This window comes from Chiloscyllium plagiosum, chromosome 10 (genome assembly GCF_004010195.1).
Source record: "Chiloscyllium plagiosum isolate BGI_BamShark_2017 chromosome 10, ASM401019v2, whole genome shotgun sequence".
Lineage (NCBI taxonomy): Eukaryota > Metazoa > Chordata > Chondrichthyes > Orectolobiformes > Hemiscylliidae > Chiloscyllium > Chiloscyllium plagiosum.
In genome coordinates this window covers 87,046,267-87,059,955 of record NC_057719.1, presented here as the reverse complement: position 1 = coordinate 87,059,955, position 13,689 = coordinate 87,046,267, and the positions used below count along the sequence as shown (strand labels likewise).

The 13,689-nt window shown below is 41.8% G+C and overlaps 1 protein-coding gene across 3 annotated transcripts in view; it reads right to left on the bottom strand.

The window, feature by feature from the left end:
* The window catches only part of ino80 (INO80 complex ATPase subunit), a 214,232-nt gene that overhangs the window by 109,068 nt on the left and 91,475 nt on the right, over positions 1–13,689 (bottom strand). For all 3 annotated transcript variants that reach the window (XM_043698306.1, XM_043698307.1, XM_043698308.1), the window contains exons 15-20: positions 9,828–9,887; positions 6,972–7,114; positions 6,213–6,297; positions 5,398–5,515; positions 3,885–3,970; positions 1,561–1,728 (exon numbers count right to left, since the gene is read on the bottom strand). In XM_043698306.1, the coding sequence (XP_043554241.1) occupies positions 1,561–1,728; positions 3,885–3,970; positions 5,398–5,515; positions 6,213–6,297; positions 6,972–7,114; positions 9,828–9,887 (660 nt within the window). The remainder of the gene's footprint in view (positions 1–1,560; positions 1,729–3,884; positions 3,971–5,397; positions 5,516–6,212; positions 6,298–6,971; positions 7,115–9,827; positions 9,888–13,689) is intronic.

Here is a 13,689-nt window from a genome sequence, read left to right as displayed (position 1 = left end):
CTTACCATTAAGTGTACAAGTCCTGCTAAGATTTGCTTTCACAAAATGCAGCACCTCGCATTTGTCTAAATTCAACTCCACCTGCCACTTCTCAGCCCATTGGCCCATCTGATCCAGATCCCATTGTAATCTGAGATAACCCTCTTCGCTGTCCACAACACCTCCAATTTTGGTGTCATCTGCAAACTTACTAACTATACCTCTAATGCTCACATCCAAATCATTTGTGTAAATGACAAAAGGTAGAGGACCCAACACCGATCCTTGTGCCACTCCACTGGTCACAGGCCTCCAGTCTGAAAAACAACCCTCCACCACCACCCTCTGTCTTCTACCTTTGAGCCAGTTCTGTATCCAAGTGGCTAGTTTTCCCTGTATTCCATTAGATCCAACCTTGCTAACCAGTCTCCCATGGAGAGCCTTGTCGAACGCCTCACTGAAGTCCATTAGATCACGTCAACCACTCTGCCCTCATCAATCCTCTGTTACTTTTTCAAAAAACTTCAAGTTTGAGACATGATTCCCATGCATAAAGCCATGTTGACTATCCCTAATCATTCTATGCCTTTCCAAAGGCATGCAAATCCTGGCCCTCAGGATTCCCTCTGACAACTTTCTCACCACTGATGTCAGGCTCACTGGTCTATAGTCCCTGGCTTGTCCTTGCCACCTTTCTTAAATAATGGTGCCATGTTAGCCAACCTCCAGTCTTCTGGCACCTCACCTGTGACTATGGATGCAGGAAATATTATGTTTTTGGTTAAAAATACATTGAATAGATTGCAAAAGTAAAATCTCGCGTTAGTCAAGCTAAGTTTCACTCTGGGACCTGACTACTTTATATTCCCGTTACCTGGCATCAAAGCAGAATTTTTAACAGCTTTTAAAGAATACCAGTTTGTTTTTTCACTGATGCACTTGTCAAACCAAAACAAAGCATGATTTTTAAGGTGCAATAAGATTTGATGATGTGACTAATTAAAACAGAATATACAGGCATGATTTAATTCCCATTCTGATCCAATACATGACTCTTTCATATTTTCAGTAAAATTTGATATTTACAGTTGTCAAATACCACCACTCTGCATCAGTTCACAAAGGCAATTTCTTTTTCTTTGTATAGAGGTTAGAATTTATAGTGGAAAAATGTGACAGGAACAGCACAAAGCTTAGACTTTTAACAGATTAGAATGTTTGGCAGAGTGGAACAGGCATAGATCACTGAATCCCTACAGTGTGGAAGCAGACAATTTGGCCCATCGAGTCCACACAACCTTCAAAAGAGCCAACACACCCTGATCCATCCTACATTTCCCATGGTTAATCCTCCTAGCTAGCACATCCCTGGACACTATGAGCAATTTAGCATGGCCAATCCACCTAACTAGACATGGGGAGAATGTGTGTGTGTGGAATTTGCACAGTGACTTGAGGATGGATATGAACCCAGGTCCCTGTGCTGCTAGGCAGCAGTGCTAACCACTCAGCCACCATGCTGTCCATAGAAGGTTACACAAAGCTAAGAACAGTAAGTTACGAACCGAAAAAGTTACTGACCTTACGAAACTGCATGACTAGATTCATGAGGCTGCTGGTGGTGTTCTGGGCCTGCTGTGTGGTTCCCATGGACGATTGGAGCAGGTCTTCGATGGAGATTTTATTCTTCAAAGCCTGGTACAGCATCTTCTGCCTACTTTTCAGTTGGCAGTACATTAAGATCTCAATCTGCACAGGGAACAACAGAGTCCAGTGTTTTAAAGGACAAGCAGGGAGATCTAGAAGGGTATCATCTGTCAAGTATCACTATACAAGGAAATGCAATAGTGATGATCCATTCCATTACAACATTCAAAGAAAAAACCTTACATTTATATGGTAAATTTTCCAAGGAACCCAGAGCACCCTTGTATCAAAAAAATTAACTTTACAGTTTATATTATGAAGGCAAATGCAACAACCATGTCTAAAAAAAATGTTCTTTGGATATGATCATCACTGGCAAAGGCAGCATTTATTGCTCAATTTGCTCAATCATTTCAGAAGGCCTTTGACAGGCAACAATATTACTGTGGGTATGGCATCAACACAGTTAGGGATGGGAGATTTTCTCCCCGAAAGAAGAGTTAATAAGATGGGATTTGACAGTAGTTTGAGACTGGTACTTTGCTCCAGATTTTTGAAACAATTCACCTTAAATTTAACCCCCACCTCCCCTCCTCCCACCCACCCCAGTTGCTGCAGTGGGATTTGAATTTGTTTCTCAAAAGCATCTGAATCATCAGTGAACTAACATGACTAACATACTACCATACCCAAATGCACACCAAGTCCACAAGGCAGAAAAAACAACTTTGGCTCAAGGGAGAGGTGATGGCTTGATATTAGGAGAATTTTCTCTTTTTTTTTGAAAAACTTAATGGAATCTTTTGCATCTCCCTGAGCAAGATGGGCCAAATACAATTTATCAATTGAAGTGTGACACCTTTGGCAATGAAGAATTTGCTTCAGGACTGGACTGAAGCGCAGCTCAGATTTAGTGCTCAATTTGCTGAAGTGTGATCCAACCCCATGGCGCCCTCAAGCTGGACAGTGAGCCATTGCTGCAGTAAACGGCCACTTAAATTTTTAAAACTTTTCATTAATAAATACATTTAACATACGAAACTCCTCAGTGCCAAAGCCTTCTACAACAATAGTTTAACACCAAAGTGATCAAGTTAATGCAAATAAAAACAAAATGATACTCAAAAATTTCCATTTCTTTTCCCCCAAATGATGTCTCCCCCAGGAGTGAGAAAAATTACAGCTTTAAAATGTGGATGAGCAGAGGGATCTTGGTGTCCATGTACACAGATCTCTGAAAGTTGCCACCCAGGTAAATAGTGCGGTGAGGAAGGCATATGGCGTACTGGCTTTTATTGGTAGAGGAATTCAGTTCCGGAGTCCTGAGGTCATGATGCAGGTGTATAAGACTCTGGTGCGGCCGCAACTGGAGCGCAGTACAGGCCTTTTGGCCCTCGATGTTGCGCCGATCCAAGCCCACTTAACCTACACTAGCCCACTATCCTCCATATGCCTATCCAATGCCCGCTTAAATGCCTATAAAGAGGGAGAGTCCACCACTGCTACTGGCAGGGCATTGTTGGACTCTCCCTCTTTATGGGCATTTAATCGGGCATTGGATAGGTATATGGAGGATAGTGGGTTAGTATAGGTTAGGTGGGCTTGGATCGGCGCAACATCGAGGGCCAAAGGGCCTGTACTGCGCTGTATTCTTCTATGTTCTAAAACTTTGCCAAAAATCTCAAGTCAGCTGCATTGCTGTTTTCAGAACTCTTTCCAATTTCACCCAAGATCTAATATTAGTTAGCAGCAATTCTGCAATTATAACTCTAACGAAAAAAAACTGGAGATACTTGTTGTCCCCTGACAGCACTGCTTCATTTTGGTATTAGACTGTACAAGACTTGACTTCATTCTTAGCCTGTGAAAATCTCAGTCAATATAAATTGGTGTCAGTGTTCAACAACCAACAAGGGGGACAAAAAATCATCCAACATTTTTGCTCGAAGTGCCTGCCTCTCGATGTTACAATAAACAAACCATAACTGCAACACAATCCCTGGTCAGATAGCTAATAAATTAATTTTAGCTTCCATATGAAAAACTGCAGCCAATAGGTAGAATGGACAATAATGAAGACTTGAAGCAAATGTGAATCAGTACCAATTGAGCAGCAGGAAACAATAGGCAAACAAACTGAATTAGTTGCCTGTGGAGCTTAGCACTCAGGAGTCATCAATGTTTGAACTACAGGTGGCTAATCGAAGATATGTTGCCAGAGTGACTGGAGCAAAAAAAATACAGCAACTCAACTTTACCTTATCTGAGAGCTCATTCTCCACATCCTTTTTGATCCTCCTCAGCATGAAAGGTTTGAGAATCATGTGCAGACGTGACAGCTGGTCTGCAAATTAAGGGAGGCAAGAAACAACTGCATTAGCTGCATTTTGCTTTAACAATACAATCATCAGGTGGCCAACTTGAAAATATTCCCATGGACGACAACCCAGATCAGCTCACACTGGGTTGCGGACTCTACAGAATTGATCTGCAAAGGTGTGTGCAACCAAATGGGGCTCATCGCACAGACAACAAACCAAAACTCCAAAATATTTAACACCCCCATAAAAGGAGAACCGGAAAAAAGTTCAGCTATAGAAGTGACCACCTCAGAACCAATTGCAAAGCTCCCTAACTTTACCCTATTGTGTCAAGAACAAACTATCAAGATTAATCCCACTAATTTGGGAGTTTGCAGCGCATTCGGATACTGCTTATTCAATAAGAAAATAAATCAATTTGGGATACCGAGATGGGGGTTTGACCAGCACCAGTTCAAAGTAAAAACAGGCTTTAAAAAAATATTTTCATGGATATACGCATTGCTGGTTAGGTCAGAAAATTCCAAACTGCCCTCAAGATGATGGTGGTGAGCCACCTTGAACTGCTGCAGTCCATGTGGTGGAGGTACACCCAATCCTGGGCGATTCTAGGATTTTGACACAGCAACAGAGAGGAACAGCGATTACTTCCAAGTCATGATGTGCGTAGCTTTGCAGGCGATGTTATTCCCATCTATGGGACAAACTTTGTATGGCTTGTCTAGTTCAGCTTCTGCTTGAAGGTAGTCTCTATGGATTTTAACAAACTAGAGGTCATGGGAAACATTTTTCACCCAAAGGAGAACAAAGTTGTTGATTAAGTTACTGTGAAAGTATCTTGAAGTAAACATACAAGCAAATTATTAGTAAATGAGACAGACACCGAGACAGACACCGAGACAGACACCGAGACAGACATCTTAAAATGTAGTGAGAATGGAGCTTGGTAATTTTAGTCTATCAAAAAAAAAGAACTGGGTTGGGGAATTGTTTTTTTTCTTGATTCAAATAAATAATGCTCCCACGACAGATACCCCTCTAGTTCCAATAGAGCATTGCTCTCAAATTTTACTAGTGTGCTTCCTCTCAAGGTTTTCTTTAGATATGCATGGAGAAAGTTTGTAAAAATGATAACAGGAGAACGAGCAACATTTACTCCCCAAAGAAACCAAAAATACAGATTTCAGGGAGACAGAGTCTGAGGATACTAACTCCAGAACGTACCATCATGCTGATACCACAGAGGGTACAGATTCTAAACATGTCAGATGTCCTTGAAAACATGGTGGCACAAAAGCTATACACTACTGATTCCAGATAGGTCAGCAGAAAAATGCAGTGTTACCCATTCCAAGAGGAATGAACAGATTCTGCTGGATTGCCCAAGAAACAGTGGTTTTAGGGAGTGTGCACAATAAAACAGCAATGAATATTGCAAAATAGCACTTACTCTCATCGATGGCAGACTTGTTCTCAGCATGGCTTTCAATATCTTTGGAAAACCACTCATTGAATTCATCATGGGAATCAAAGAGAGTCGGCATGATAAAGTGCAACAGCGCCCACAACTGAAGTAAGAAACAATAAAGCAAAAAGAAAAATGAAAGCTTTTCATAGTAGTGATAAATTCCTCATTTATTACAAACTCCTCTACCACAGTTGACATGTACTAACAGTATTAACACAAGATATTCACTTTCAATAGACATAACGTCAGCATTTTTCTGACACCCACTTTTCACGATATATATCCCAACCATCTAACAGCAGAACACAACAGCCAGAAAGAATGAGGAGCTCAGCAGCAAGATGAACCACCTTGGTTAAAAGTGAACTAATTGGGCTGATTCATACTTCTGTGAGGAGCTCAGAGTGTGTTTGGGACAAGTAAGGACCACACGGTAAGAAGAACAATATAATCCAGGGAGGACAGACAGGCCTACATGAAGAGCATTACAATCCCACAGGACAAGGATGATAGACAGATGCAATCCGGATCACAGCCTCACTAGGGGAATCAAAGTAGTTACAAATTTTATATTCATGACTCCTCAGCCATTGGAAACAGTCTACTTCTGTCTACCCTGTACCGTTATTTCAAAGTACTTCTATCAAAAATCACAAAAAGAACATAAGTTGCTCGTTGTCCCAAAGAAATTTCTTGGCTTAAAATGTGATTTTTCCAACATGCATCCTAGATACAGTTGCCTGTAAGCACCTGTGATAACATAGCTATCATGTGTAGGGGTCCTTGACCTTACTGACCTCTGCCATAGTGTTCTGAATAGGAGTCCCTGTCAGCAGCAATCGGTTCCGGCACTGAAACTGCAGCAAAATCTTCCAACGAACACTGCGAAAAGCAGAGAAGAACTGAGAAAACAAAAATTCATGTGCAAAACACCTAAACCATTCACAACCTCTGCACATAGTGCAGTCAGTTAGTCATGTTCCTGGGAAGAACTCATCAAAATGATTGCTCTCTATTCTAAAACCAATCAAGGAGAACATGAAAATAAAAAAGCAAAATATTGATTCAAGTAAGAATACATTGCATCTAGTACTGTTAACCTTATGAAGCAACGAGACAGACATCAATTGTCAGTTAGGAAGAAGTGAATCAATCTCCACAGGAAGTGGGTAGAAATATCAGCTAGACATGTGGAAATATTTTCTTCAGCTATGATTTAGCAGGTCTTCCAACGACTGTTTTGGCCTTCAATAAGACCAAAATGCAAATGGATATTCAAAGTTATATAGACTGGATACAATTTCAGCCATTCATTCAAGGATAGCAAAATTTAGCGTCTTTGCTGGATAAAAGCTCTGCACAAGTAACCTCATCTACTTGGACAAAGTGGGAATAACTTGACTTCAGAGACACAAGGCTCTGTACCAACAAGCAGAAATGAAAACTGTACACTTCCCCCAGTACGTGTCAATATGTGCACTCTGAGTTGTGTACCTGCTATCCAGTCCGCAAGTCAGAACCTGATAAATACACAAGGATTTTAATTAGTGGTTTACCTGGAGCTGCTTTTGAGTGCCTGGGCCTCATCTAGCACCATATACTGCCATTTCACCCGCTGAAAGTATTTCACATCCTGAACCACCAGCTGGTAACTGGTTATCACCACATGGAATGGTGCATTTTGGGTGTACAATGTTTTCTAAAACCAAAAAGAGGCAAGAGAAGTTATGGAAAACTAATTGTCAATGTCAGTAAAAAATTACAATGTGGCTGCAGACAAAATGAACCACCTCACAATGCCCCCAAGCCACCCAATGGCAACACATATTATTGAACTTGGAAACCACCCAGCTGCCATAGATGATAGGACTGTTTGACAACATGCAGCAATTTCATTCACAGCCTTAACAGAAAAGAACATTTAGCTTTAACTGTACCAGGGAGTACCGTGTAGTAATACTGCATGCAACTTGAGACAGACCATCCACCCATTTTTTCCTTAGCAAGCACATCGCTCCTGACTGCCATAGCCCTTGGCCAGAGTTCGGTTTATACAATGTATACCAAGGTTAGCCCGATCAAACTCATGACTATCCCTTGATTCCTCAAGCAAGTTGTTCAATTGCTTAGAGTCCAATTCAACATCAGCAAGACTGAGGAAACTCTACATGGTGAAGCACCTGAATCCTGCCACGTCCATAGCAACATCCAACAGACTGAAATCTCACACAGTTTAACTCTGAATTCAGCTACTAACTTCAAATGCTATTCATAAAGACTGATCATTTTGGACATGGTAAAACTATCCTTACCATCACCTTTGTAATCTCACTGCCACCAAAATCATTGTTCGTACCTGCTGCATTCAGATGAAATTACACCAACATTCTACTTGCTTAATTCCCAAGTCCACGACTTCAGAGAAGTGCAACTCACTCAAAGTTCTGCTACCCTACTGGTTGGTCTCACACTCAGCCTCCCCAAGAAATGGGTAAGAATATCAGCTACAGGTAACATTTTTGTACATTATGATTTAGCACATCGACCAACTACTATGTCTTGACCAACAATGAGACAATCGTGTAAAGGGACAACTGAAGCTATCTGGCTTATGATAAACTTCAGCAATTCCAGGACAGCAGAATCGACCATCTTCATATTTTATCATCTGTATCCTGACACAAGTGCATTGACTCATCTAATCATTTTCTTAACCCTTGCTCTTTTTCTTAGTCACCCTCCATGTCTCATCTCTCTCCAAATCGCTAGTGTGCGAGCAGGCCATTCAGCTCAGAGTCCACACTGACCCCCCAAACAGCATTCCAGCCAGTGAGAGACTGGAGTTTTCAGTAACTTCACATAAATTACCTTTTATGGTAGCAGCCCAAAAGTAGATGCACTGGCTTCAATTCCTCAACTTGCTACATGCTGAATTAAAATTCAAACTTGGAGTTACCAGTACTACATTTACGTAGCAGCTTTAAAGCATCTCAAAGTCCAAAGTCGAAGGATGTGCAGGTCAGGTGAATTGGCTATGCTAAACTGTCCATAGGGTTAGATGCATTAGTCAGAGGGAAATAGGTCGAGGTTCTTCGGAAGGTCGATGTGGACTTGCTGGGCTGAAGGGCTTGTTTCCACACTGTAGGGAATCTAATCAAATCTACTTCAACGAACAATCTGACACCAAGTTCATCAAAAAAGGTGTCAGGGCAGGTGATTCAAAGTCTGGTCAACAACTCAGAACAAACAGGGAGAGAAGACAACCTCTTGAGGAGGACCATCTGATCAGAAGATATGGGCTCTTGAGACTGCGCTGCCAATCAACACAAATATTTGCCTCAACTGTTTCCTACCCATTCCTCCTAGCTTTTGATTGAGACATTATACTACTTGGACTTATAAGAAGCACAAGTGCAGAGAAAGGAGGACAGATTATGAGAAGAAATTCTAGAACTCAGGAACTCAATGGAGAAGGCACCAATGGAGGTGAAGTAGGAGGGATAAAAAGCAAGTACCCCGAGAGGTGGATCAAGAACATGAGAATTTGCAGGGCTGCAAAGCAGCAAGACCATCAGGATTACAACTTCAAACTGAGGTATGAGTGCACCAGGAGTGCTGTCGGCCAGCAAGCATATGGCAGCTGTGTAAATGTAATTTGATACAAGTCAAGATGGGATCAGGTGAGTCACTATGGCTTGCCTCTTGCAAACTATTCCCACCATATCTCTCTTGTCTAGCAGAGGCCACAATGCCAGTGCTAACACATGGATATCTTTCTGCTTCACTATTTAGAATCGAAGGACACATGCAGAAGCTCATAGCTCAAATCCCACAAGACGACTTGTTGGCCAGGAAGGAAAATTCATCATGTAGCTGAACAAGTTGATTGTCAACTTTCAAACACACCTAATGGCAAGCAGTAACAGCAAGAGAGTTTTTCCTAGTCAGCCATCCTAAAGCAGGGAATGGCAAATTTTAGATTAGAGTGGTGCTGGAAAAGCACAGCAGGTCAGGTAGCATTAGAGGAGCAGGAAAATCGATGTATTGGGCAAAAGCCCTTCATCAAGAACCAAAGTATGGCAAACAATTGCAGTACTTTGCTCATGAGTATGGACTGATTCTATGAAAGTTCATGGCAGAACACATTGAAATGAAGACAGGGGATATGACAGAGGCACCTTTGGATCAGCAATTGCTCGAGAACACTTCCAGGTTGAACTCAGTAGATATTAATATTGGATATGCCTGGCCATTTTTAATTAAAAATTATCAGGTGGTGAGCAGTGCAATGAGTTTTGTGGGAGGAAATGGATTATACGCCACACGGACCAGCTCACATACCAGGGATCCATACCTCTTCGTAAGTTAAGTATCAAGTGGACATCAAGCAGAAGGAGTTGAGTAAATCTTACCTGGCTCCAGAACTTCCTGATCACCTTTCTGTCATGTGGGTTCCCCCAGTAAGGCAACACCTAAAAGTGGAAGGAAAAAAAGTGAATATTTCAGAAGTTACCCTCTGCAACACTTAGCATATCAAAAAAATATAAGTTAGTGAGTAAAATGTAAAGCAAAGTCTTGCAAGGGAAAGCCTCAGTGGTCAGGGTTCAGGCATTGAGCCTGGCTCTGTGGCTCAGAAGGGAAGTGGGGAGAAAAGGAGAGCAAGTGATAGGATAATCAGTGATAAGAGGAACAGACAGGAGATTCTGAGATTGCAAACAAGACTCCTGGGTGGTGTGTTGCCTCCTGGGTTCCAGGGTCAGTGATGTCTTGGATAGAGTCTACAGGATTCTATAAAGGAGAAGGGAGCCAAAAGCTGCTGTACACATCAGTACCAATGACAGATAGCGAAAGGGAGGAGGACCTGAAAAACAGAATTATAGGGAGCTAGGGTGAAAGCTAGAAGGCAGGATGGCCAGAGTAGTAATCTCAGGATTTCTAACAGCGCCACGTACGAGTGAGGCTAGGAACAGATAACGAGTGCAGCTGAACACCTAGCTGCAGGGCTGGTGTAGGAGGGAAGGCTTCTGATATGTGGATCATTGGGATACCTTCTGGGGAAGGTGAGACCAGTACAAGAAGGATGGGTTGCACCTAAACCAGATGGGCACCAATATTCTGGGTAAGAACTATGCTAGAGCTCTTCAGCAGGGTTTAAACTAGATTGGCGGGCGGGGGGGGGGGGGGGGGGGGGGGGGGGGGGGGGGGGGGGGGGGGAGAGGCAGAGCCACGGATCAATTGATGGAGTAGGTACTGAACAGCTAGATACAGCATGCAGAGAATCTGAGGTGGGATAGGCACTTGATAGGGGGCAAAGATGCAGTCAGTGTGATGGGTTGAAATGTGTATATTTTAATGCAAATTGCATCAGGAATAAGGGTGATGAACTTAGAGCATGGATCACGAGTTGGAACTACAATGTTATGGTCATTGCTGTGACTTGGATATCACCGGGGCAGGAATGGTTGTTGGACGTTCCAGGGTTTAAATGTTTCAAAAGGAATAGGGAGGAAGGTAATAGAGATGGGACAGTGGCACAAAGGGAGGTCATCAAGGCAGGTTTGTCTAAAGAGTCAGGATGGGTGGAAGTCAAACTGGAAAGGAACACAGTCACTGTTGCTAATGGGGGGCGGGGGGGAGGATGCGTCTGTAGCAAACTCCCAAGAGAGATGTGGAGCAGAAGATTGGCAGGCAGATTTCAGAAAGGTGCACAAGAGTTGTTTTAATGGGTGACTTCAATTTCCTGCACACACAGGCACTCCTATACACACGGAAAAACACAAACAGACGCGCACACAGACACCCACACACACCCTTTCACAGACTTAAGACACTCTGTATATACACACACACACACACACACAGACACACACACATATTCTCACACTCTCAACCCCCAACCCAGACAGACAGACACACACCTTTTTAAAAAAAAAGGTTTTGTGATTTACACATGAAAGAAGTGAAACTACGATGGTATTCTAACAGATGAAAGGCTTAACAGACAATCAATTTTTCAATGTATAATTTCAGTTACATCACACTATAAATCTTTGCTATAAATTCTGAGAGGATTGAGCCCTCCACTATCACCTGATGAAGGAGCGTCGCTCCGAAAGCTAGTGTGCTTCCAATTAAACCGTTGGACTATAACCTGGTGTTGTGTGACTTTTAACTTAGCAATGCAATACTGCCACCTGGTGTCAGCACTATTCAGAAAACCAGGCAGAACAACAGAAACCTCAAGCTCCTGATACGTCTAAACATATAATCTGGTCAAATGATGTACAGTGAACACTATGCACAAACGTTTTTTAAAAAGCTTCATTCATGGAATATGGGCTAGGCCAGTATTTATTGTCTATCCCTTTTAGATGTAGGTTTTCTCGCTGAGCTGAAAGGTTCATTTCCAGATGTTTCGTTACCTTACTAGGTAACATCTTCAGTGGACCTCAGGCGAAGCAATGTTGAAAACTCCTGCTTTCTATTTATATGTTTGGGTTTCTTTGGATTGGTGATGTCATTGCCTGTTTGTCCAATGTTGTATTTGTTACAGTCCTTGCACAGTATTTGTAAAGTTGATGAAGTTAGTGGTGTTTGGTGTATGGAAAATATCATCAAGCTAGTGGATCTATGCCTTACCACCCACTTCACCTTTAACAACAAAACTTACAGACAAACCAACGGCAGAAAACTAGCCACCAGGATACATGAACACCAACTAGCCACAAAAAGACATGACCCTCTCTCACTAGTATCCTCACATATGGATGAGGGACAATATATCCATCCTAGGACAAGCCAAGCAAAGACACGCACAAGAACTCCTAAAAGCATGGCATTCTAACCGGAACGCTATCAACAAACACATCGAGTTAGACCGCTAACAGGAACAGGAAGTGACTTCACCACAGGAAATGACATCAATCCAAAGAAACCCAAACATATAAATAGAAAGCAGGAATTTTCAGCATTGCTTCGCATGAGGTCCACTGAAGATGATATTTAGTAAGGTAACGAAACGCCTGGAAATGAACCTTTCAGCTCGGCGAGAAAACCTACACCTAAAAGGGATAGACAATAAATACTGGCCTAGCCCATATTCCATGAATGAAACTTTTTAAAAAACGTTTGTGCATCGTGTTCATCGTTTGACCAGATTATATGTTTAGACGTATCAGGAGCTTGAGATAACTGTTGTTATGTCTGGTTTTCTGAACAGTGCTAGCACCAGGTGGCAGTATTGCATTACTAACCACTTTATTGTAAATGTCTGTAAGCATGCATGCTGGGAGTAATCTGGAATCTGACTGCTGGTATTCAAAAAGTGAAGACATCCTCTAATTCTTCAACAAAAACAAACTCCGGTTTGGAGAGAAAACAGATTTAATGTTTAAGGTCCAGTGACCCTTCCTCAGAACTGTTTGTAACTGATGACAGTGACAGGGATGGGTGGGTGGGAAAAGGACATCAAAGAAGGTGTTCAGACCCTAAAGTTATTGAACTCAGTTTTTTTTTTCCTCATCCTTTGTCCCCTCGACAGAAAGGGGCACATTTGTTAGCTCCTGTGCAAAAAATATAGTACAAAGTATTATGTTTAAGATCATGGTGGCACAGTCAGGAATTATAAAATGACCAATTGAAAATAGAAGCTATGCTAGGCATAGATTTTAAGCCTTGTTCACTGGTTTCCGAGTGACTTGCTCAATCTCACTCAGTTTCAGACAGATGAGATTTCACAAAAGACACCAACATAATTGCTCTGTTTATAAATTTAGCTTGCGTGTGATTTTGCTGTCCTTTTTTTGTGATTCAAATGTATTTCTTCTTTGCAAAAGGTCCCAATATCCTCTGGTGAAAAGCCAACAAAGTGCTTCTTTTCTATATAATGCTCCTCTTGACCTTGGGGGTGCATGAATATCTTCAATAGCTAGTTAATTATTTTTGAAAGTGCATAGAAACGTAGCAGCCTTTGTACAATCAGCAAATTTTCAATGAGGTTAATGCTCAAATGAGTATTGGATGAATGAAAAATAGTTGTCAGAACACTTGTTCTTCAAAATAGGTCCATGGGATAATTGGCATTGTTAGGTCAGAGTCGTTGTTTAACATTCTGATCAGAAGATATGATCTCTGACTGACTGTACAGTACCCCCTCAGAGCAATTGATTTATGGATGGGCATCATGATGAATTTCTGCTAATTCCGATGTTGATGGGTAGAACGATCAGGTATTCCTCTGAACAAACTATATCATGTATTGAACATATGCATAAA